General features: G+C 51.8%; 1 protein-coding gene across 2 annotated transcripts in view; it reads left to right on the plus strand.

The window, feature by feature from the left end:
* The first annotated feature begins 769 nt into the window (after positions 1–769).
* Positions 770–25497, plus strand: part of USP43 (ubiquitin specific peptidase 43) — a 200862-nt gene continuing 176134 nt past the window's right edge. The window contains exon 1 of one of the 2 annotated variants that reach the window (XM_030534619.1): positions 770–2178. In XM_030534619.1, coding sequence (XP_030390479.1) covers positions 2053–2178 — 126 coding nt within the window. In that variant the 5' untranslated portion in view covers positions 770–2052. Of the gene's footprint in view, positions 2179–13350; positions 13553–25497 lie in introns of those variants that run through there. The other variant, XM_030534617.1, reaches the window with a different exon arrangement.

A 25497-nucleotide genomic window follows, 5' to 3' on the forward strand; every position in this document is an offset into this window, starting at 1 on the left:
AAATAACTGAGCTGGCGATCTATAATTTCATTAGGATAAAGAAGTTTAATAGGAAGGAGGCTGGTGCAGGGTAGAGCTCCCTCTTTCTCTCTTGAATAATAAAAATTGGGCTTTAAAAAAAATTGTTTTGGCAGTTCCCCCACCCCTTTCTCTCCCCCTCACCCCATACTGATACGATCATATTCTTAGCCCTCATTTCTCAGCAGGTCAGTACCAGAAATTTCCTTGCCATCATACAGATATTAGATTCATGCTACTATTTAATTCTTCCTTGTCTTATTTAAAAGGGATATTTTGACTTAAGTGTGTTGGATAGAGGCTTAAATTGCACTTGCATACACACCAATAATGCTTACCACATACTTAGTGCCTTGCACCTTCAAAGCATTGTGCAAAGATTAGCTAGCTAATCTGCACAGCACTCCTGGAGCTAGGTAAGTAAGTAGAGATACACAGAGGTTAAATCCTTCTCAGCTGAGCCTCATTCCAAACACCTTTGCTGATCTTATTCCACATTCTCCTGTATGTTGAATGAGAAATCCTACTCATCATTCTTACCTACACACGAACAGTGCCATTAGACTGCATTTCCACTAAGCTACACACATAGGGCTTGGCTACACTCACACTTTACAGCGCTGCAACTGGGGTGTGAAAAAACACCCCCGAGCTCTGCAAGATACAGCGCTGTAAAGCGTCAGTGTAATCAGGGCAGCAGCTACACCCATAAGGGATGTGGTTTACATGCAGCGCTGGGAGAGCTCTCTCCCAGCGCTGCCGCTCTGACTATACTTTGAAATTCCAAATGTAGCCAGTAGAACAGGAGATGATTATTAAAAGCTCCTTGTCATACAGTAACATTCAGTGTGTGTGTGTGTGGGAAGTGTATTTTTTAAACCTTTGTGATTTGGCTAAAGCAAAATGGATTTTCATTAGGCCACCCAATAGCAGATCTGTGGCCTAGAGTATATTTCCCTGCTAAAAGGCAAATTGTCTCTCTATCTGTCTATCTCCATGCACACACACCCTCTTTCCCTATACCTCTATCTATCTATCAACTATTTACAATTTTACACCAGACTCAGCACTCAACGTTGGTATCAGAAGCATGGCAGCTGGTCATACAATGGGAGCAAAGAATTTGTTTAGAATGCAAAAATGTATTTTTCCACCCTCTTTGTACTTGAAATTGTCTTAGGCATTTTCCTTAAACTTTCTCCCCTAAATTTGCTTCCAGCCTAAGATCTAAATGGAGAAAATGTAGGGCCTGAAAAGTCTGAGAAATGCCTTTGAGAGGGGAAATGTTTGCACAACCTGAACTGTAACACTGGCTTTGTGCTGCAGCTGTAATAAATCTTCATTTTAATCCAAATAACAAGGCATGGAGTACACAGCTATTTTAGGAAGGGCAAAGATCACAAATAAAGTTCCGATTGAAAGGAAGATAGTCATAGTAAAAATTTCTGACAGTCACCCTGCCATGAGAAATGATTGTTTCAGGTCATAAGCAATATTACCTATGATAAAGGTGTAAGGCCGTGATCCTGTGATTGGATTCACACAAGTGAACCATTGTGCCCATGTGGAATCCTGTGGACGCTAAGGGGGTTCCAAAAGGGTCTGCCCACATTCATTTGGTTGTCTAAGGCTTTAAAGGCTTGATCCTGGATTCAGAGAGCACCTGAGGGCACTCAGCTTCCCAAAGGATCAGACTCTAAATTGCCAGCTCCCAGCCAAGGCCTGGCCCCTCAGTGGCTACAGGATGAGTTGTCCTCACCAGACAAAATGCAATAGCATAGTCATTTATTATTATGCAACATTTATTTGTTAATTGCAACAGCGCATTTGATCTTGTACAAGGGTAAAAAATAAAGTTGATTTCTGCCATACAGCTCTTGTCATCTAGGACTGGATCTTTCAAACTCTTTCTACAGGGCATAGTGCTTACTCTTTAGGAGCCGTCCCCTTGTCTTTAACAGGACTGCTCATAGTTCTAAGCACTGTGTCTCAGATCCTCCAAAGCATTTAAGTGCTTAATTTCCATGGAAACCAATGGGAGTTAGGTGCCTAAATTCCTTGGAGGATTTGGGTCTATGCCCACTAGTAAGTGTTTCAGGAGTAGGACTTAAAAGACAGGCACAGCAAAGGTTAGACATACTGGGGAACTCAGAAGATGGAGTAAGTTACCTTTTTTATTTAAAAAATATAAATTAACTTAATATCCTGTGGGAACTGAACATTTAAAGTTATATTTTAAATAAGACATTCCATTCCTACTGGATAGAGGAGCAGTCCCATTTGTCTGGACTGTGCACATCACCCTTAACTCATAAGGTGTGCAGCTGTGGAGTGAAGCCCACATCTTACTGACACTCAAAATGGATCTGACCCTAAAGGTAAAAGTCTTATCAGTAAGTCAAACCATTGCCTGACCTGTGTTGCTGATAATTCTGGAGATTGTTAAAGCTGGTATTGTTGATCAAATGTACTTTTGATGCTGTTGGTTCATTTTCTGTACTTTATTCCATCTAGGCAGAGACACTACTTCTAGTCAGTTTCACTATCAGGGGCTAGTCTGTTTTGCTTTCTCATTCTAATCAAGTTTGGTTTCTGGTTCTAAGAAGTTTCACTGTCTGGGTCTAGTCAGTTTTGCTTTCTAGTTCTATTCTTTCATTATCTGGTTCTCACTCAATTTTGCTTTCTGACTTAATCAATTCTGCTTTCTGGATCTAATCCCTTTCACTATCTGGTTCTACCCTATTTCACTTTCTGATTCTAGTTGCTTTCTGGTTCTAGTCAATTTCACTATTTGAGGCTCATCCAGTTTGGTTTCTGTTTCTAGTAATTTTCACTTTCTAGTTTCTGTCACTGTTGCTATCTGATGCTTTAGGTCTTCTGGGAGGCTGCTGTGTCAACCGAACAAATCAAATTGTTTTCATTTAAGTAAGCTACAAGTCCTTGAAGACATTTCTAGCCATGCTAGGTTAGTGAAGTAAAAGTAATGGAGGACAGTAAGTTTAAGGCAAAACCTACCTTTGTTTAATTGAAAAATGTAATTGAAAAATATCACAACGTTCCTCATATAAACTATTCAGTGAATGTTACTTACCCAGTTCTTGGGGACTTGGCCTAGCCAGACTTTTGTCTCAGGGTTTTCTATATGATTTTGAGGTCCCATCATCCCTATGATGTAATGAGACCAAGCCAGATTGTGTACCCTTCAGGCCAGAGTATGTGATGCTGTGGGAAATCCCGTATGGTTCTTGGGGCTTAGCTTCACATGGGTATCTTTGGTGTGAAGTCCTGGAGTGGCTTTTGGAAATGTAATCAATAAAATGGGTAATTTATGTAGTTTCTTTTACTGAATGGTTTCATTTATAAAGGAAAAGAGCCTTCAGCCTCTAGGCTCTGTGGGTATTGATAGATGGGCTCTCCAGCCCCAGGGACAGGAGCAGCTTTGAAATACGAGTCAGGCTTGCCAGCCCAAACATTCAAAATCATTACTCCAGCCCTGCAAATCATGAGATTTTTGAAATGTGGGGTTTTTTCTGATTTCTGAACCTTTCGGGTGCAATCAGGTCACCTTCCAAACTTTCCACGCCAACCCTGTGGGCTAAAAAAACCCCATCTTTTTCTTTTCTTTCTGAAAGCAGAGATTCTCATGTAACCATCATGGTCAGGAGCTGTGGCTTTAAGCAAAGCATCAGAGGTGGTGAGGTTTCTGATCAGATCCTGAGAGCAGGCCACACTGCAGCAGCCTCAGAGGTGGGTTCTGAATCCAGCCTCCCCAAGACTCAGCTCCAGGCCCACCTGATATCTGCTGTGTAGTGACCACCAGCCTCTCCCTTACAGCTGCTGTCTGTGTTACGCCACCACAGCCCTGCTCTTTACTACTATTATCCTCGCAACACTCCTGGGAGGTAGAAGTTACTATCCCCATTTCATAGATGGGGGATGGAGCCCAGACTAAGTGACTTGCCCAAGCTCACATCAGGAGTCTGTGGCAGAGCTGGGACTTCAATCGAGGTCTCCTGACTCCCAGTCCCCTCCCTCTGTGATCTATTTTCCACATGGAAAAGGGTACATGCAGTGCAGAGTGATCTCTATGGGCTCTCCAGGGGTCAGACTTGCAGTTCAGGGTTGCCAACCTTCCTAACGAGGCCCATCTCAGTGCCACTGGAACCTGCCCCAGCATGCACCACTCTTAGGAGAGCTCAGTCTTCATTAGCCAGGGCACAGCAGAGGCTGCACGGCTCCATGGCTGCTCCCCTCTGGCAGTGGCACTGATTGAGATGAATCACGGAGATGAACCTCCCTCCTGACTGATGGGCTGGAGCCTGGGCAGTACAGAACACCCTCGGCTCTGCTCACTCCAGGAGTTAACTGGCGTGCAGGACCGGACCCATCAACAGTTCTCCTCTAGCTCGTATCTAGCACTTTTCATCCATAGATCTCGAAACACAAGATATATCTCTGGGGAGGAGGGAAATGCCCCTTCATGTCAGTCTCTCTGGGGAAAAACCAGTATCAAAAGGCTCAGCCGGGCACAAGGTGGCAGCTGTGGAGGCCCCAGTGCTGGAGACTTGGACAGGGGTGAGGATTTCGTGGGGACCAAAGAGGAGGGGGCAAGAGAGCAGCAGAGAGGGTGACCTGGGCAGAAAACATCCCTGCCACTTAAATAACAGGGTCCTCTAATGACATCCCTCCCCCGCTCCTCCCTCCTGTCACTGAGCTGGACTTGGTGCCTCCCAGCTGGGCATCTAGGGAAAACAATGGACTGCGCCGGTGCTATTTCAAACGCGACAGACGGTATGTTTCCTTCATGCTCCTGCATGGAGCAGCTTTTTGGACGGACCCCATTTGGGGAGTGGCCTCGTGACTTGGACCTGACGGCAGTCTCCTTGTCTGGGTTTGCTGGGAGAGAGAATTTCAGGGGTTGGAGAGTCATCTCTGGGGGATCCGAGAGCTCCTTCATCTGCACCGTTCAGTTCTCGCTCTCTCTGCCCATTTTGCACTACCGACTTTGGGTGGATCTTGCCTGAGAGAACATCTGAGGTTTTATAAAGTGCTCTGCCCTCTTTGCAAACACACCTGGCACAGCTAAGGCCCAGAGAGTGACCTGACCCAGTGGACTGGCTGGAGATAAGCGGAGGGCACTGGATTCACCCAAAAGCTGCTTTCTTGCAGTGCAGCCACATCAGATCACTTTGGCGGCTGCTTTGGCAGAATTCATTTTCACTGCTCCGGGTTCTTATGTGGGACTGGTGCCCTTCACATGCTGTAGTGCCACTCTATATGCCAGGGCACTGGGCTTCCCCCTTGTGGCCACAAAAGACCCAAGAAGCATCTCTCAGGATGAGAGAACCACATGCAGTTTTAAAACAGCTGTCTGATTACTTGACACTCTGGGATCCTAGCCCAGCCTTAAAGATCAGGCCGGATTATCCAGTCGGGCCCTGTTCTGGAGTGCAGGCCTCTCTGTGGGGATATCCTGGGGCCCATCACCATAGTGTCTGGGTGCCTTCCACGTAAAATCAACTAGTAAAGTCCTAAGTAGATCTTCTGGAGTCTCTGGTTCTTCTGTCTTGTCGGGCTGGAGAAACCCAGCTTGGGGGCAGGGCTTTGTCCTGCTGACCTCTGTGGAAAATCTGTGCCCAGAGCACTTCCAGGCTCAGGCCCATTGTGGCCCTGGATTAGCACCTTCCACCCACGAGCTCAAAGCACTTTGCAAAGATCAATGAGTGAAGGCACACAAGTGAGACAGTGGCAGAGCTAGGAACAGAACCTAGATGTCTCAGATACAATTCCTGGGTTTTAACCAGCCAGCTCACCTCTCCCTCAGTCTGCTGCCCAGGGCCACCCAGAGGATTCAGGGGGCCTGGGACAAAGCAATTTTGGGGGCCCCTTCCATAAAAAAAAGTTGCAATATTATAGAATATTATATTCTTGTGGGGGCCTCTGTGGGGCCCGGGGCCTGGGGCAAATTGCTCCACTTGCACCCCTCTCTGGGCAGCCCTGCTCCTGCTCCTCCCTTCGCAGCTCTCAACAACCCCTATCGGGCCTTGTGGAACCACTCTGGTACCCGTCACAGTGGGTCAGTGCAGTTACAAGACACCTGCTTAGCCCAGGCTGCTCTGCTCCAGCCACAGCCCTGTCTTTAAACTGGAAGATATTATTGCAGATGGACAGCTCTTCTATATCTAGGGCTAAGAATAGCTTTCTGTTTAAAGACTGACTCTTCTAAGTGCTCTAAAATCTACACCATTCCTCGGATCGCCTTGAAATCTGATGTGCTTCATGAGATTGTGGAGTACTGTTAGGGTTCCAATTTGGGGGCCATTTAATCAAGGGGGCCCTGAGATACAGCTCCCCAAATAAAACAGCTTTTTCTAAAGTTGCGAGATTCTAGCAACCTTTTTTTTGCGCACACCTAGAGATCAAACTAGGGCTCTGATTGTCGCACCAGCGTCTCCGGGGCTTGAGGGCTACCCCAACAGAATGCATGGCTCCTTTGGGGGAAATCAGATTAAAACATTATTTGGAAAAGATTTTGCTTCTCCAGTGAGACTTGTCATGGGCCTCCCCAGCATGCTCAGACAGAGGAGTTAACAAGACGGGTAGCCTCCAAACTTTTGTAAGAGCTGGATAGCCCAAGGCCTTTTTGAACCCAAGCCACCCAGCTGGTGTCAGTTCAAGTCCTATCTGAGACAGAAACACGGGAACAGTTGAGAGGCATATTGCCACAATTGGTGGGGGATGCAGGGTTATTGTGGGGGAATGTAAAAAATGTGTAAAGAAAAAATAGACGTGCACATGCTTGCTGACAGGAGGAGGCAGGGAATAGGGGTGAGAGGGGCTTGGGGCTGCATCAAGGGGAGGGGGATAAACGGTAGAGGAGGTGAGAAGGGCATGGGTCTCTGATGAGGGTGAGGGGTGGAGGGACACTGGGAAGGGGACATGAGGATGACTGGCAGAGGAACTGGGGTGGGGGGGAGAATGGGGCAGAGTTGGATGTCATCCCCACATTCTCCCCTTCTGTGTGTGACAGGAGCTGGGGGGTCTGAGCCCCTCTTCCTACCCCCCTGGGAGCTGGGATACCTGCCCCCCAGCAATGTCCGAGCCCTTCTCCCTGCCCCAATGGGAGCTGGGGTCCCTGCCCCCCAGGGAATGTCTGTGCCCCTCTCCCTACCTCCATGTGAGCTGGAGGATGGGGGACCCTGTCTATCTGGGGGTGTTTGAGCCCTGCTCCTTGCCCCCAGTTTGTGTGCCTGGACTCAAACAGAGCCGGCTCCCTTGACAGAATACCACACCTGTGAAATGTAACAATCACTTTGTCCCCTTTTACAGCCCTTCACACTGGCACACAGCATCCAGCGCATTCCTCCGCCATTCAGTACAGCTACACCACCCACATGGGCTAGATTTCAAATGTAGATCGGCAGAGCTGTGCTGCTCAGAGGTGTAGAAAGGTGGAGACAGATTGATACATCACTGAACCCAACAGACTATGGTGTGAACAGCTCCCCTGCAGGGTCTTTGCCATGTGGGCCTGACTGGTGTCTAGCTGCTGGACACATTGGGCAGAGTCACTGGCTTCCTACCCTGCTAAGTGCCTCAGACAGGGCCGGCTCTAGGCACCAGCGCTCCAAGCATGTGCTTGAGGCGGCATTTTCGAGGGGTGGCGCTCCAGCTCTTTTTATTTTTATTTTTTGCTTGGGGCACAAAAAGCTGGGAATCGGCTCTGAGCGGAGGTGACCTGCTGCAGTGGGGGGCGCAGGGAGGACCATAGGAAGTAACCCGGGAGGGGCAGAGGAACTGCACCCCCCAGCTCACCTCCGCTCCACTGCTGCCTGCTCCCACGAGCACACCGCTGCTCCGCTTCTCCACCCACCCTCCCAGGCTTGCTGTGCAAATCAGCTGTTTTGTGGCAAGCCTGGGATGGAGGGGGGAGAAGCGGAGCAGCAGCAGCACACTCAGGGGAGCAGGAGGAGCAGAGGTGAGTTGTGGTGATGGGGGGTGCAGGGAGGGCCACAGGAAGTAACCCTGGAGGAGGCAGAGGAACCGCTCCTCCCCCCAGCTAACCTCCGCCTCCTCCCCCGAGCGCGCTGTCGCTCCGCTTCTCCACCCTCCCTCCCAGGCAAGCCTGGGAGGGAGGGGTAGAAGGGGAAATGTGGTGCGCCCGGGGAGGAGGCAGGGCCGTGGATTTGGGGAAGGGGTTGGAATGGGGTGGGGAAGGGGTGGGGTTGGGCTGGGGCCGGGCGGACACAGGAACATTTTTTTGCTTGGGGCGGCAAAAAACTTGGAGCTAGCCCTGGCCTCGGACACAGCCTCTCATTCAGGTTTGTTCAGGTGATGTGGGGAAAAAGAAGAGGAGAAGTGGGTGGTAGGGTGACCGGTGAAAGCAGCAGCTGTAGAAGCTTTAAGAGCCCCCTGCCTAGCACATGCCCAGATGGGGTATATAACGAAGAGGAAAGAGGGTATGGGGATTTGGTTTTCTCTCTCCCCCTGGCTGGTTGAGGCCTCTGGGTACTAGTGCAATGGCCGCTGCTCTGATCCCCATAAATGTCTGCTCCTCTTTGGAATCCTGGTAAGCCAGTTGCCTCAGTGATATCCTGTGGCAGTGGGTTCCACTGGTCAATTATTGCGTGCCCTCTTGTTCCTGCATTATGTGATGGATCGCAGACTGAGTGACCTTCCCTGTGCCATGCCATTAGACACCTCTCGCCTTTGCAGGGGTAGAGGATTCAGAACCCAGGGATGTGTTTTTGTCACCTTGCCCATTCCCAGCCACCCCTGTGCCACGTGGACGACTCTGCTTACACAGAAAATCTGTGGGAAAACCTGAGAGCAGCTACAAAAGAGGCTCCTGCAGCAAGACATCAATGTGCCCACAGGCCTGCTTCATGTCTGGAGGCAGCATTTGCTCCTCACACAATAGATCATTGTTAAGTGTGACATTTATTAGTCCTGTCTTCTTGGGAGAGGAAGAGCCTTTCCATGCCTCCAGCCCTCATGAGCCCCTTAACCATGGGCTGCGGGCTGCTGTACATCACTGTGTTACTGGCCTGGTACATACACCAATGGGGGAATAATGTCACTGCCAAAGACATGCCAGAATTTCACCCGCAGCCAGATCCATGCTCACACGCGCCTCTCTGCAATCAGCTGTCACCCGATTCATCCCTGAGAGCCAACAGACGGCCGCTGAGTGGCAGCTGGTAACTGACAGCTCTGTAATGAATGCCCCTGGGGGTCCTGATCTTGCACCTTTTGTGAGTTACCCAGTCACCTGTGTCTCACATAATATGGAGGAAGCACTACTTTTCTGCACCGGTGAACTTTTTACCCCTTTGACTCAGCCTTCTTTTTGTTGTTGTTGTTGGTTAAGCGAACTTTTCAAGGTGTGTCTTTATTTTGCTTTGCACTGCTAATAAAAATGGATATGCAACCGGGCAAGGAGTTAGTGAGAAGGCAGAGCCCAGGGACTTGTCAGAGAGTAGAGCAGCTCTCCAGGAGAGGCTGGCACCAGGTGTGAAATCATGGTCTGTCATCTCCAGATATGAAGCCCCTAAGATGCAGAGGAATGCCTATGGTTCTGCTATGGAGACTTGGGGGAGGGGCAGTCTGGAGCAGGGTTATGCACCCTGGGCTATGGAATCAATCCCGTGTATCAGAGCACTTCACATTAATGCATGTATGATGCAACCCCTTGCAGGAGGTGTGGGCAATGGGGATTGAACCTGCAACCTCTGGATCTTAAACATGAGCCTCTATTAGCCAAGGCTGTAGTAGAAGACTCAGCAACTACTATCTGGGTCCCCGAGTGCCAGGCTCCCCTGACTATGGAATCGCATTTCAGAACCCTACCCACCTCAAATCCCCAAAGGAGAGGCCTTTAGCAAGGCTGGACTGTTAATGTTGATTTTCAATATGTCTTGGAGCACCAGGAAGAAAGCTAAGTGCACAACAGTGGGACAATATGTCTCAAAAGGGCCCGATCCTGGGTTATGGTTCCCCCACCCCCACAAAGAGCTGAACATGTCCTTTCACTGAGCCATAGGACTGGAAGGGACTTCCTGGGTTATTGAGTTCAGTTTCCTGCTTTTGCAGCCAACACCATCATAAAATCCTGTTCAGAAACTTATCAAGCTGCCTCTTCCTCCTCTGACAGTTAGAGACCTCCTTTCACTCTGGGTTACTTTGATTTCAGGTTAAGGAAAACAACAAGCAAAGGAAGAACAAATACACAGAGAGAAAGCACAGTGTGTGTGACTCCTCTGGAAAACTGCATCTGAAATGAAACACAAAATGGAGGGGATGCCTCTGTGTCTAACAGTACAGCATAGCGAAATCTCCTATCAGTTACATAGCTGCACACATCACACCTGCAAGCCCACTGTACATGGGAGTCCTATGAACTCCAAGAGAGCAGGGTTTGTAGCACTGGGTCCACAACTTGTGTAATTTTGTCTCTCTGGAGCAGGAACTCTCTCTTATGGTGTGTCTATACAGTGCCAACAGTGGGGGCCTGACCTCAGCTGGAGCCACTGTGATACTGTTCCCACTGGGGAAAGAGGTGGACTTATCCCCCAGTGTTTTACTTTCTTTTTGATGTCTTGCTGACTGCTCCTGCAGGAAATGGACTAGTGCATTTCAGCACCTAAATCACTTTGAGGAGTTGGGCCTGAGTTTCTCTGGGCCTCCGTTCTTCTGCTGCACAGAGGTGTTGTGTGGGTGAATTTGTGACAGAGTGCTAGGAACCAACAACTGACTCTGCACTCTGCTCACTTAAATGCCAATTAATTCCCCCACCTGGACCTGATTGTGCCTCATTAGCAGATTAGCACGGACTGGGGAGCACTAAAGAGCTAACTAGGCCCTGGATGCAGAGGGGGGAAGGTAGGACATGCTGGGGGAGACGTAGGGCAGCAGACTCAGAACCAAGAAGGCTTTCTGGATGGAGAGATCTCTCCCCTTTTTTGCAGAGCGGCTGTGCTTGCTGCAAACCATGTGGTGTATGGGGCAGCAAAGGTGGGGGGAAAAGCACTGTAAATAAGCTACAGCGTGGTGGTTAACAAGGAAAGGTCTCTGACCAGCCTGTGTTGGCAGAAGAGGAGAGGGGAGCAGAACCTCACACTGTCACAGAACACATCAAAGACTGTTAGTCTTGCAGATGCTACAGGGGGCCAGGCTAGTACCCAAGGCAGGTAGAAGTCAGCATGTAGCAGCTCTGGTGAATGAGTCCTGAAAGGTGAAACTGACTAGAAAGAAAATAGAAATTGTCCCATCCACCTTAGTGTCACTATGGGCAAAATGACTTGCATTCGCCTTGGCTGAGTCCTTTCCATGTTCTCGGTGAGATGGGTAGGATTATTTTTTCACAAAGATGATTTTTATCTTGACAGAGCTCCTTTAAACGCAATAGGGCCAAACTAGCCCTTGCTGCAAACACTACTGCAGGTAATTAAACTACACCCAGGATGAATTTGGCCCAAAACCCTCAGCAAAAGTGTGTTTCAGCAGGAATGTGCAGATATTTACAGCAGAGCTTTACAGAAATGGCAAAAGCCAGGGGCCCTGCCCCACAGGGACTGAGGGATGGAATCTATCTACAGTCTGTGCCTTGGTCCTTTGATTCCACTCCATAAATACAGGAGATTATTATTTGTTGGATTTCAGGCCTTATCTCTACTAGGAAAATTGCACTGGTTTAACTAGATGGATTTAAACTCCTAATGACACTTAAATCAGTGTAACCCCTGCTTAAATCAGACGATCATTTATTGATGCAAGCTGATGTAAGCAAGTGCTGAACCGCTGCAGCACTGTAACTAGTGCTATGTCTACGCTACACCTACTTTTGGTCATGTGTAAGGTGTGTGGGGGTAGATGTCACCGTGAACAGGTGGCTGCATCCACACTGCAGTGTGTAGCTACGTGTGCCAGCCAGCGACAGGCTCTGACGTGGGGGTGGGGCTCAGCCTCTCCCCACTGCCAAAGTCTTTCCCTGCAGGAGGAGGCAAGGCTCAGGCAAGTAGAGAGCTTTATAGTTGTGCACTTGGGTACATACCCATACTCTTCAGCTCCATCTGTACTCCACTCACATAAGCCATGCCCCCGCATCTACATTGCTACTGAAATCCGTGGTGGGGGGTGCCCGGGTCCACACTGCTGAAAGAAGCACAAAGTGCAGCGATAGCCTAGACTGGTGCAACTTTTCTAGTGCAGAGTAGGCAGGCCTGAGATTCTGACCCTAGGGTGACAGCTGGGAGTAAACAGACAGAGCTAGTGAAAACAAGGGAGAGGGCTAGCAAACAAACCTGTGACAGCTGTTAGTCACCTTGCTGAACGCAGGGCGGGAAGCCGCTCAGATACTAGGTGCAGAGCATGGTGTAAGACCCCCCCAGGGAACAGACTGACCTAGAGGCCTATCTTTGAGCTGTCTGCTTGCCCCCATCTCTTGTGGAGGGGAGTTCCGCAGTCACAGACCAGCTGCCTCTGCCAGTGCCAGCCTGGCTCGCTTCCCAGCTGTCTTCCTCGGGCTCAGGGTGCTGGGCAGCGCTACTTCCTCTTGGAAACACCTGACTCGGGCAGGCTCCCCACGCCCAGCCCTGGCGAAACCCATTTCCAGGGCAGGCTCGAGCCAATGCCGCTTTCCACCAGTAGCAGCAGCAGCGTCTCGCCTGCGAAAAGCCGCCCCTTCTTCCAAACTAAACCAGGCTAATCAGATTCCAGCAGGGGGAGGAGCTGCCCCTTCGCGCACCCCGAGCCAGCGGCTCCGGGACCCAGCGCCCGGCAGGGAGGGGAGCGGGGCCGGGCCGGCAGCATGCCCAGCATCCCCTCGGCCCGCGGGGCACCTGTCGGGGGCAGCTCGGCCGGCCCGCGGGCACCCAGCCGGCGCCGTGGAGCGCAGCGCGCAGGGGGAGGCAGGTGAATCTGGTGCCTGGCGGGGGAGCGGCGGGGCCAGGCGATGGGCGACCAGCCGCAGGCGGGGGGCAGGAGAGGGGCCAGCCCGCAGCCCCCCAAGGAGCAGCCCGGCAGAGGCACGGAGCCGCCCGGACGGCGGCGGGGGTCCCGGCGCAAACCCCTGCGCGCCCTGGGCAGCCTGGTCAGCCGCCTGCTGAAAACTTTGAGCGCCTTGTCGCACTTGGGAGGGGGGAGCCGGCGGGGGGGCGCGGAGCCGGAGGACGATGAGGGGGGGTTCAGGTGCCCCCCGGGCTCCCCGCCGGCCGTGCCCCCCGGGGCAGCCCCGCCGGAGGAGCAGGTCGGGGGAAGCAGCGCCTGGCCGGAGGCGCGGCCCTCCTGGAGCCCCCCGGGGGGCGCGGTGGAGGGGAGGCCCCCCGGGGCGCAAGGGCTGAAGAACCACGGCAACACGTGCTTCATGAACGCTGTGGTGCAGTGCCTGAGCAACACCGACCTGCTGGCCGAGTTCCTGGGCCTGGAGCAGTACCGTGCCCGTGGCGTGCCCGGAGAGGTCACCCAGCAGCTGGCAGCCCTGGTCAGGGCACTCTGGACGCTGGACTACACCCCGCAGCTCTCTGTGGAGTTCAAGGTAGGCTGGGGCATCCGGACCCACACCCACGGGCTGGGGCCAGGGGTGCCTGCCCATGGCCCAGTGTGCAGGGATTGTGGGTGCAGTGCTCTCTAACCCTAACCTTAACGCTGCCCCGAGCCAACCTTAACTCCATTCCCACTCTAGTGCCAATCAGAATCACACAGCGCAGTGGCATCCAGCCGACCAGCCTGTGCACCAGACTGATGCTGGTACTGCGATGCCTCTCTTTATCTTTACCTTAACGAGGAGTCACATTAGTGGTGTGTCCCCCCGTACCCCGTCACCCTAAGCCTCAGGCTTGGTGGTGCCAAGACCTCCCGAGCTAGAAGTGGGCCAGCTGTGCTTGGTTGTAGGGTAGGAGATGGTCTCAGTCTGGCAAGCAGGTGCATCTGGCCAGGAGGCTGGGGGATGGCTGCATGCTGTGGACAAGAGGCTATCTTAACAGGAGAATGAGTTGTGTCTGTGGGCCAGATCCTGTTGTCAGCTACACTGTGTGACTCCCCTGAAGATATGCTGATGTAACTGTACCCCAGTCCTGTGTGGCGGAGCCCCAGTGCCTTCAGTGGGTTATGTGCTGGCACAGGTGTGTGCCTGGGTGGAAAAAGTTGCAGAGTTAGGCATGAGTGGAGCAGCTGGACCAGTCCTGTGAGCCCTTATTCATGTCAATAGTGCCTGGCCCTGTATGATCTCTTGCATTCTTCCTGAGCCTCAGTTTTTCCATCTGTAAAATAGGGAGTGACACTGAACCACCTGTGTAGTGTGTTGAGATTCTCTGGGGAACAACAGTGCATAGGTTGGAGACAGCTGAGGGCAACGTGTCTAGCCCTGTGGCCTGATGCCCATGTGTCCAAGTACCCCATCTCCTGCTGTATGTACCATCTGTCTTTCCTTTGGCACCGGAGTCGGATGAGACTTCATGGGAGTGCTCTCCAGGGCTGGGGTGTCACCTGCACATCTCAGTGCTAATCAGCGGGATCAGTGTTGGTAAAGCACTTTGAAGACAAAAATGGAATATTTATTAAGTAATTGCTGAGTGTGGAGAGAAGGCCATCCGGCTGAGCCTGCCCATACGTGTGGGGCTAGAATCAGACGCGTTGGGAGTGGGGTCTCTGCTTGACCTGCCAGGCTTCCCAGCTCCTTTCCCACCTGGCAGCTTGATGGCAGCGGCTCATGCTGAGCTAGTGCCAGTGTAGGTAGAATGAGCAGCTGTCTCTGGGGAGATGCAGATAATTGTAATAACCCCATTTCCACCCCCTCACCCCTTTATTGAGAGCATCGAGGAGCTTGCATGCCTCCCTCACTTAGGTAGTGGAGTAAGTGCCCTTTTCCCTGCCTCCTGTGCCAGTGCTGGCTGCCAGTAGGGGCGGATTTTTAGCTCAGCCCTGCAATGGGATGCAGACTCCAGACACTTCTGTGATCTGTGAGAGAAGAATATGGAATCAGACTGGGAGCTGCCTGGGGGCAGGACTATGATTTGTGGCATGGGGTCCCATCTCCCGCCTTCCCTGCACACCTGTAATCTGGGCCTTTCACCAGAGGCATCTCAGGGAGTGGTGGAGGCAGAGGCTGGGCTGGGGGCCTGGAGCAATGGGTGGCAAATGTATGTTGTAACTTTTAGAGCATGCATCCTGCTATTGTAATGATGGGCACAATCTGCCTGTATAAAGAAGTGTAATGATGAAAACTCCCCTCCCCAGACAGCTGCATTCCTAGGTGGGGAGGGAGGAAAAAAGTCTCTGGCCTAACTCTGAATCCCACCCCCCCAACCCCAGTGGTTATCTGCTTGTGGCATCAATTTCCTCCCCATTTTTAATCTCCCTGGAAAATAAGATCTCCCGTGGGACCATGCAAGAGCTGGGAGGTTTTATGAGAGGCTGTGGAGCCCCACAATCTATTTATCCAAGTCCACATCTCCTTTCATTTGAAGATCTCTCTGTTGGAGGTTGTGCTCTGTGGTAATTCTGCTCCCTTTGCCCCTTTGCTTGTAGCCCTTGCATCAGTTGGGGTTGTAAAGGTGTATTGTGAAGGTTGGAGGAGCCCTAAATTAAAGCCCTTCAGGCCATAATCCGATGATTGTTGAAGTCACAAAGGACTTCCCTCCCAGGCACATCACGTGGGACATTTTCATCCTCTGACTCATCAGGTACTGGCCACTGTCAGCAGCAGCAGTTTGAAGAGTCAGTTGTCTGACCCATCGCTTGGGCAAAGGCTGTGTTGCTAAGTGAGATGAGCATTCCTGCCTGTGCCTGCGCGGCAGCCCCTTCTAAAGACGTGAAATTGTTTAGTGTTCAGTTGCTTCCCCAGTTGGAAACAGCCCCAATCCACACAGCTGACAATGGAGAAACCCCAAGCGGAGCTTTGTAACTTGCAGATCGGGCTCAGGAATGCTGGAGCATTTTTGTAGGCGGAGCCTTTATGGACCCATTGGTCTCCACCCACTAATATTTTGCAAGGAGCGAATTCCTCTGTCCAGAGCAGCCCTTTCCAAGCTGAATGTTTGCAGACCAGCCCCTAATTCTAATCAGTATTCAGCATTTTTACAAAGAAGGGGTGATAAGGCAATTTTGTCCCGACCCAGCCTAAGGTGCTGCGAGCTAGCAACCCTGCAGTGCTCTGCAGGTTGTTGGCTGAAGTTTGGGTCTGTTGGGGACAGCTGTGCCTGTTAGTGGTAACATTGAGCAGTGCTGGATTGCATTGTGTGCCGACACAGGCTTGGATTTGTCTGCGGCACAGACTTGGCCCAGGAGTCTGGATTGCTGGGTCGGTGCATCAGAACGCCACAGCAGTGCTGCTGCATCAGAATGCCAGCTCCTTGCCTCTGAGCTGTGTCATGGGTCCGGGCAGTGGTAGAGCATGATGGTGACTCCTGGGTCGTGGCTCACAGAGTGGGAGCATTGGTGTGCAGAGGAGCCCAGCGTTATTTCCCCAACTCCCCTTGTTTGACTATGTGCTCTGGAGATGGCTGATGGTCAGGGCAGCAGGCTGGGAGGCAGGAGTTCTAGCATCCATTCCTAATCCTTCCGCTGTCTCAGTCCGTGACCTTGAGCAAGTCACCTGCATCCTTTCCTGCGTGCCTCTGCTGGGAATGGGGTCGGGAAGGCTAAGTAATATTGTAGCTATTGTGCCCAGCTCGCTCTCCATGCTGACATCTCTCTGGTGTCTTAACCAACTTTTCCGATTTCTACACGGGCACAGCCTGTTGAAAGGTCCTGGGACAGGCAGAACTCTGCCATATCCACGCACCTCGGCCAATGACCAGCCTATTAGAATGTTCTGACCCTAGGAAAGTCCTCTGAAGCCCCTAGTGTGAAAGCCGGGGCATTTCGCCCCCCAGCTGCATACGAGATCTGGCCAGCAGGGTGGATTTGGGTGTGATAACGTGCAGTAGAAGTGTGAACTGGCAGTGAACTTCAGGCTGTGTTTCTAGGAAACAGCACAGTGAGTAGCTGGGTGAGAGCAAGAGAATGAAGAGCCCTATTGAGAGCATCTCCTGGTGTCCTGGTCAATTTCACATTCCTGGCCAGCAAAATCTCCCCTTCTCCGGTTCCCTTGCGGCTGCTAGAAGCTTGGGAGGGAGCAATGAGCCCTGTTGTGTGGCACACAGATAACTGGTTGTGTGAGCTCTTCTGAGCAGACTGCCCAGCAGGCCCCTTGGTAACCCTACCTTGGGGAGCCACGCCTGGAAACATGCCGAAGAGAGCCAGCTACATTCTAACTGAGCTGGCCGTGCAGAGCCCATGGCAGGGGCGAGGCCGAGTGACCGGTCCATCTTGAATAGGCTCCACAAGGGAGTTCCTGCAGCAACCTGAGTGAGTCCTGTGATGTGTCAGTGACTGGCACGTGCGCTGTTGTGCCTAGTGGTTGGAGCAGGAGCCAGGAATGGGAGTCCATGGTCAGAGCCAATGTCAGAAGCCAGGAATTGGAGCTGAGGGCTAGGACCGGGTTACCTAGCGTGAGGCAAGGCAGGAACAGGACTGGAACAAAGTGGAAGCAAAGCTGGGAACAAGCAGGCACAGAAGTTGTTGCAGTCAGGAGTGAATGAGGAGTCGCTGAACTGCTGCTGCTGGGCTTAAGAGCTAGTCTCCTGCCTTTTTCAATCAAGCAGGTTTTGTAGCCAGTCAGGCAGCCTCCTACAGCCCAGCTATGCCCATTAAGTAGCCCAGAGACTGGCTCTGCAGGCCCGGGTTTCTGACACAATGGGTACGGCTACACTGCAATAAAAGACCCACGGTGCGGCCATGGCTGGCCCGGGTCAGCTGAGTCTCAGAGCCTGGGCAGCGGGGCTAGAAGTGGCAGTGGAGATGTCTGGGCTCCGGCAGGAGCCTGGGCTCTGAGGCCCCACGAGGCAGGAGGTGTCTACGCTGCCATTCTTAGCCCTGCAGCCCAAGCCCTGCGGGTCCAAGTCAGCTGACCAGGCTCTGAGATCCAGTGCTGTCGGGTTTTATTGCAGTGTAGACATAGCTGGGCCCTTTGCTCTTGGCTGTCCATGCGGCAGAATTTTAGAGGGCAGGATGAATTGTTATGAGTAACGAAAGAACCACCACTTCCAAGCTTGCCAACCCCGCTGCCTTGCCAATGTGGCTCTGCTGAGCTCTGGCCCCTCCCCAGTCACAAGCTTTCTGCTGTTTTTGCCCAGCCGCATCCATGGTTCGAGCTCCCTCCCACACCTGGGCTCTCTTTGCCAAGTGATGTGGCTCAGCCCTCCGAGAAGCTTGCTCAGATATAAAGGATCAGACTGAAGGCTTTGGAATAGCTTCTCCCGGCAATTCACACTGCTAGAAATTCACCACACTTGTGTAACTTCTCCAGCCCGCATTAGGCTGCTCAGCTTTTTATTTCTTTTTACATTTTCCTTGGAAGCCACTTAAATGGTTGCTTGTACCCCTCCTACCTTGGGTTCATCACCGGCTGGAATATCCCCACACAGCTGGCAAGGAATCGGGTGGCACCAGCCAGAGACGCTGCTGTGAGCAGTTGGAACAAAGCCGTGCTCTGATCCTGAGTCTCTGTGACCAAGTCACTTGTCTCCGTCATGCCTCCAGCTAGGACATTGGGTAACTGGCTCTCTCGGGGCCAGAGGCTGTGTGGGGAACGGCGCTTTCCCAGGGAGATAAATCATGCAGACGGTGGTATCCCCGCAGACATGCGCCTGTCTTTCCCGCTCGCCTCTCCTGTGCAGCTTGCACAAATGGACAGCAAACGTTTTCTTGAAGATGCCAGTTTCCTCACCCTAGCAGAAGCCCTGGGAATTCCTGCAACACGTGGGAGCCCCGGTTGCTCCTTGCTGCCAGCTGGATCAACGTACAGCACTGAATGCTTTTCTCCCTTCATGGGCTTATCCTGGCAGCTTGTTGAAAAGGTCGGCCAGGCTGAACTGGCCCGTTCCGAGACCGTTCGTCTCATGTTTGTTTCTGCTTCCCTGCTGTGGGCGCTGTAGCGTTTTCAGCCTCGTGCTGCGGTCACTGGCCTTTCTTTTCATGCTTTCTGACATCCTTTCTCAGCACCCAGCCAAGGGGACCCCTCACACACACACACTCACAATTCAGGCCTCTAACTCAGTGGGCAGAGGAACATTAACACTCACCCTAACAGCCGCAGTGTTACTGGAGCGAAGGTGGCTTTAAGCAGGGTAGGGTGTTGTGCTCTTACTGCCTTCTCAGGCCGTAAGCCTGTACCTCCGCATCCAGGAAAGGAAGGGACCAAAATCCAGCTGAGCCGGAGCAGAGGCTGGGAGAGATCCCAGGGATGGGATGTAGCACAGTGTCAGACTATGGAGTTACATAACACAAGCTGCAGGGTTGGGATTTGCAAGGGAGCCTGGTGCCCAAATCTCATTGGAAGTTGAGTACTCAACTCCCAGAGGCTGAAGAGCAGCTGTAGGTAGTTCAGGGCAAGGGGTGTACTGCCAGCATGTCGCACAGGGGGCTCTGGTCTCAGTTGGGGTCTCTGGGCATTACTCTAATATTACTAAGAATAACATGATGTGCTTGGAAGCACGGACAGGTGGACTGGAAAGCCTGGTAGTGGGAGGGCACCTCACTGCCATGGGGCAATGACTGACCCCGTGGGATAGTGAGTACTGGGCTGTGAACTCTACAGGGAGGACAGATGAGGTGCCGGAGGTGGGGGAACAGCGACACTCCTGAGGATCCAGCAAAGGAACATTTCCAAGTGGGGAGGCCCCCTGCTCAAACCTGTCTGGCCAGTGCCCTGAGTCACCAGGTGCAGACATCTGAGGGTGTAGTACTGCTGTCTTCCATGTCATGACAACGTCCTTCACTGCACAATGTTGAGGGAGCTCAAAGAGGCGCTAAAGTGTATATAACCTGCATATAACCCATCACATGTCCTAACAGGACAGCAGCCAGAGAGGTCTTTTCTCTCCCCTTTACATGATTGGCTCTTGGACCAACTCGTTGTAGAGCACACGAGGGGGGATGTGCTGCTCGACTTGGGGTGATGTTTTCAAAATGGCCTAAGTGACTTAGGAGCCTATATCACATCAACCAATGGGACTGTGGCACCTAAACCACTCAGGCAATTTTGAAAAAAAATCCCTTATGTAGCACCCGGGAGTTGTTTCAAAGAGTAACTATAGTTGAGCCATGAATGACCAGCTGCAAGAAGAGTGTCCCAGCTGGCAGGTGATGCCTGGTGAGTCTAGTGGGTGTGGCTACACCGTCTTTCAAAAAAATCAAATGCAGCTAAACCAGAACATTGCCCCCAAAAGGCTGCAGCTGGTTATTCAAACCCACAAACATACATACATGTGGCCACTTCTGGTTCCCAAATCAGGTCCTTCGGGAGCAGCCCATTCAGCTGCTGTGATGCACCTCTTGGGGCCCAGGTTCTGCTCTCTGGCGTTTGTCAGTGTCGGTGACTGAGTGAGCCTGGGTTACTCCTGTCAGACTTGGAGTGCTGTCTGGTGGTCTGGGTGCCCCCAAGGAGCAGGCAGTGTCCTTTGCTTTGGGTAATGTTTTTTGTTCCTGCTGTCCTTTGTGGGGGTCGGGAGGTGTGGTGGAGCTGTCAAGGCTGAGGAGACTGAGGAAGTTCAGAGAGACCGGACAAAACCAGGGAACTGATCAGATGGGTGGCAGATAACATTTGCTGTTGGAGACAATGTGAGGTAAAGCAGCCAGAAAGGTATGATGTGAACTACCCAGACACCCTGAGCATTCCTAAACTAACCGCTGAGGGAAAGAACTGGGAGTCTCTGTGGGCGGCTCAATAAAGACGTCTGCTCAGTGGACAGCGGCGGTAGATCAAACAGATTGTTAGGATGTATAAGGAATGGGACCGAGAATAATACAAAAGATCTTCTTCTCGATTATATCTGTAGTTCACCCTCACCTGGGGTACAGTGTTCTGTTCTGGTCATCTCAAAGAGCAGATAGGAGAAACAGACAGAGATCAGAGGAGGATATTGGATTGGATGGACCTGTGATCTGTCCATTCCTATGCTCCTCCTTGTCCTCTCTTGAGCGACAGCTGGGATGCTTTTCCTCTGAGGCATATCTTCCATATAACAGAGCTATTGACTGACACCTGGGGCAGAAAGAGTGTTATCCAAAGCAGCTGTTGTCCAGGAGGTTGTGGTGTCACATACTGGAGTACAAGGCTCAGGAGGAGGAGATGGAAGACTATTCTCAGCTCTGTCACTGACTCTCAACCTGACCTTGGACAAGTCATGTCCCTGGTCGATGCCTCAGTTTCCCCACCTGTGACCTAGGGATAGCGTTACTTACCAGCCGGACCAAGCTCTTGGAGGGTCCTAGGGGAAGAGCACAATGGAGGGCAGGACTGTGTTAGTGCCTGACGGCTAAGGCTAACAGTCCATGAATGGAGGGTGTGTGTTTACCTGAGGGCGGATTACTGTGCTGCTGTTTCCCCAGGGCAGGTTTCGACCCCTGCACGTGTGCTTCCTTCTGTGTGCAACATGCTATAGCTGCACAGTCCCTGCCCCGTGGCTGGGCAGCTGGGATCTCACCCACTCCTGGCTGCAGATGCTTGGGGTGCTGCTTGGCTGCAGGAACTGCTGAGCCATGTGTGCCCTGCACCCATTTGGGCCAGGGACCTGCATAGTTTCAAATACCCTGGCTTCCCACAAGCAAGGGAACTGCCGTGGGTCATCACTGGGGCGCCAGGCAGAGCATCTCTCTCTGTCTGGTTACGTGGGTCCCATGGCCTTGGAGGCTGTGCAGTCAGCAGAATTAGGCCCATAGTGTGTGGTTCGTTGTATGTGTCTACGGCCCACAGGCAGAGAGCTGGAGATGGCAGCCATGGGGTAATGCCCCATGTATGTGATCTTACACACCTATGCGGCCAGCAGTGCAGTCATCAGAAGCTTTCTGATTGTTCTTGTCCTGCTGTTAGCAAAGCTTAGTGGTACGTCCCATTACCCTCTCTAGGGGCTCTGAGGTTACCTTCTGAGTGGGTGTCACAGGCTTACAGAGGCCTGACCTCAGCCTGCAGCCCGAACGTGGCTAGCAATCCTGCAGTTACTTCACAAGAGGGACTAGACCCAAGCTGGCCCCTCACAGCAGCGCTGGCTCTGCAGGGCTCCCAGGTGGTGATGCCGTGTCTAGCCACTGGGATTAGCAGCTGCGCTGGGTCACTGTTCTGATCATAAACGGTGACATCACATGGCATGGATGTTGACATAAGTGTTCAAACTGACACGTGCCTCAGTTTGGGGCAGGGTGGATAAAAATCAGTGATTTTTTTAATTTAAATTGGATTTTTTTAATAAAATGCTTTTTGAGGGAAAAAACTATCTAAAGATAGTTTAAACTAAGATATCTCATCATGGAATAATATATGGAGATATACCTATCTCATAGAGCTGGAAAGGACCCTGAAAGGTCACCAAGTCCAGCCCCCTGCCTTCACTAGCAAGGCCAAGTGCTGATTTTGCCCCATATCCCTAAGTGGCCCCCTCAAAGATTGAACTCACAACCCTGGGTTTAGCAGGCCAATGCTCAAACCACTGAGCTATCCCTCCCAGGCTTCTAAATTCTAATTCTATAGCATGAGAATATATTCATGTAATGTTTAAGAAAAGTTTTGTAAATGAGTTCCAATATTTCATGGATTAGGGACCCAATCTAATAGGGTTCCAGGGGCTTCTGTATAGATTATTTAGGTTAATCTTTCTATCTACCCAATGGGACTCAGTGCTCAGTCTAGCAGATACCATCAGAGATGATTAGTTTTGCAGTTCTCAAACTGTGGATTTGTGTCTCCAGAGGTAACATGCTTGTTAACAGAACAAATGTTTTAAATAAATAATATATAGAGGTGAGAAATAACAGACCTCTATTGTCCCTCTGCAAATTTGTGTACAAAGAGTCAACCCCTTACCTCTCGCTAAAAGTGCAATTTTAAAAAGTTCACTGAATAGAAGGTTGTTGGGAGTGGAATAGATCTGGACAAGGAGAAGAAGTCTGGAGATAAATGTGAGAAGTGAGGGACACATGCTTTTTTTGTTAAAATATTATGTTTGCTGTTGAAGACAAAAATCCAGAATACTTAACGTTGTTGTTTTAGTTAAATAAAACAATTTAAATCTCTGTCTGGTGATGTTCTCCTCCTACTACAGCATGGCAAGAAAATCCTCGAAATATTAATGATTAAGCTGTTGAATTGGAGATAGTTCACTTCCCAATGACTTCATAAATATTTGCTTCAATTACCTTTGGTAAATGAAATCACTAAACAATCATTCATTTTCTGATATAGCTGTAAAACTCATCTGAAAAGTTTTCAAAATAAATCAGCGTTTAAAAATGAATAGTGTGTACCTTCTAAAAATGAAACCTATATCTTCTCTCAGTTGTGAAGAATATATATTAAGATTATAAGAACCAACAAGAATGCACGTTTATGTGGAAATCCATGATTAAATCGAGTCCTGACTAATGATTTAAATCAAATCCATTCTGGTTTGGGGGGCCTCCGTATTCCCCCGGCGTGGTTCAAATTGGATGTGGTATTATTCACTTCCTGCCTTTAATCCAGTCAGCAGTGTCACCATGTGGCTGTTAAACACCTGACATGACATGCAGCACGCCAGAGCTGGCTGCATTTAAGTGTGTGGAGGCAGCAAGGTGACCCCGGGTCATGGTCTGAATAATCTGCATAGCACTTGGGGCTACTTCAGGGTCTCTGGGGATGGGAAGCCCCGCAGGGATGGAGGAGATCATTGGGTGTTTTCTTTGCATCTCCTGGCTGTCTGTCCGTCTGCAGGAGGACGCAGTATGTTGCGGTTGAGGTGATTAAAGAACCAGTGTGATGGCATGCCTCGCACAAGGAAACCACTCACCTCCAGACAGAGGAAATGCCGTCCTTGCCCCACAGCAGGGTCCCTGGAGGTCACAGCCCATGGCTCAGAACAGGGAGTGCCCCGGTGATCAGACCTCTTTGGAGGGGGAAGGCTTGGGCTGGGGAGTCTAACTGCTCACTTGACAGGTGCTACAGTCAGGGGGGTTGTCTCGCTAGGTTGCAGGGAAGGCCAGAGAGTCTGCTTATGCCAACCCCACCCAGCCCCAGGGAAGAAGGTCAGACAAGGATGAGCTGGGCAAGGGTCCTGTTTGAGCTGCCAAGCTGCCTGCATTCCTGCAGGGAGAGGAGGAGTTCGGATTAGCCTTCCCTTGAGATGGCCCCTGAAGGGCCCTGCGCTGGGTGTGAAACTGGTGGGGTGTGGGGCAGGAGCTGGGTAGTCTGTGCAGTCTCCATATGCCAGGCAGCAAGGCTCTCAAGGCCCTAGCAGGGTGGGGAGGTGGGGGCTGGGGGATCCTTGACTAGGCAGCTCCACTACCAGATCCTCCCCACAGAACGGTCCAGGTGCAAGGTCCCCATGGAGCAGTGTTGGGGGATGCCTGCCTCCTGCCCCCGATTCTGCACCCTTGTGCACTCCGGCTTGGTGCGGGCACTGGGATTTACCCTTAAGCAACGGGGTAGGAACTGCACCTCCTGATCATGCTATTGACCGGCAGAGGAGGGGTGAAAGGCCCAGTCATGGGTGCCCTCTGGCTCCTTTGCGAGGGCTAGGGTGGCTCACGGGCTGGAGAATACCCCTGGTATAGGGGGCCTCTGATGGGGGCAGAGCTGCCTGTCCTGGCTCCACCCCACACAGAAGTTGCCAGGTAGGGGATGGGACAAATGCAGAAAGAGGCATGGCCAGGGGGTGTCCCATCACCCTGGTTATTTCCTGTCTGCCCCAAGGCCCATAGAACCAGGCTGCCCAGATGGGAGCTGAACTGGCCCTTGGCAGCCCCTGAGTGGGGGGCATTCTCTGCCTCCTCCTGGCTCGGCACTGGCATGGGGTACACCTGATCCAGGTTACCTGCTGAGTGGCTCACAGACCCTCTCCCCATTCCACTGGGTGCACGGGACTGATGTGAGACACACACCAGGGCTGTACTGAGTCACGGGCAGGGCACAACCCGCCACCGAGGGGCTGCATTAGCTCTGCTGTGCCCTGCAGTCTATGGGGCACTGGCTTTGCCCCCCTGCAGCAGGGCGCTGGGCTCTCAGATCTGGGTGCCAACAGCAGCTGCTGCAGAGGAAGGTGCCCCCTACCCTCTCCGGCTCCTGCATGGGGCTTGGCTCTCGCCCTGCATGGGGGTCACTCTGCCTCCTGCTGGTGGGGATTCTTGAGGGATTCCCCAGCCCCTCAGCAGACTGTTCTCTGGCTGCATGAAGTGCTGCTTTCTGGAGGTCTGCCAGGCCCCCAGGCTGTCTGGGCCTTGCCCAGAGTTTGGACAGGCTGATCCGGAGGTTAGAGGATCACGGCAGGGCAGCAGTGTCCTGCTGCGTCTGCACAGCGCCAGCTGAGTCAGCACAAGGAAGTGGCAACAAGCCCTTCATTGTGCAGGGTCGCTGCGTTCAGCTGGGAAGACCTGTGCCACTGGGCAAGCTGCACTCTTAGCCTCAGTCCACGC

This window comes from Gopherus evgoodei, chromosome 15, assembly GCF_007399415.2.
Source record: "Gopherus evgoodei ecotype Sinaloan lineage chromosome 15, rGopEvg1_v1.p, whole genome shotgun sequence".
NCBI lineage: Eukaryota > Metazoa > Chordata > Testudines > Testudinidae > Gopherus > Gopherus evgoodei.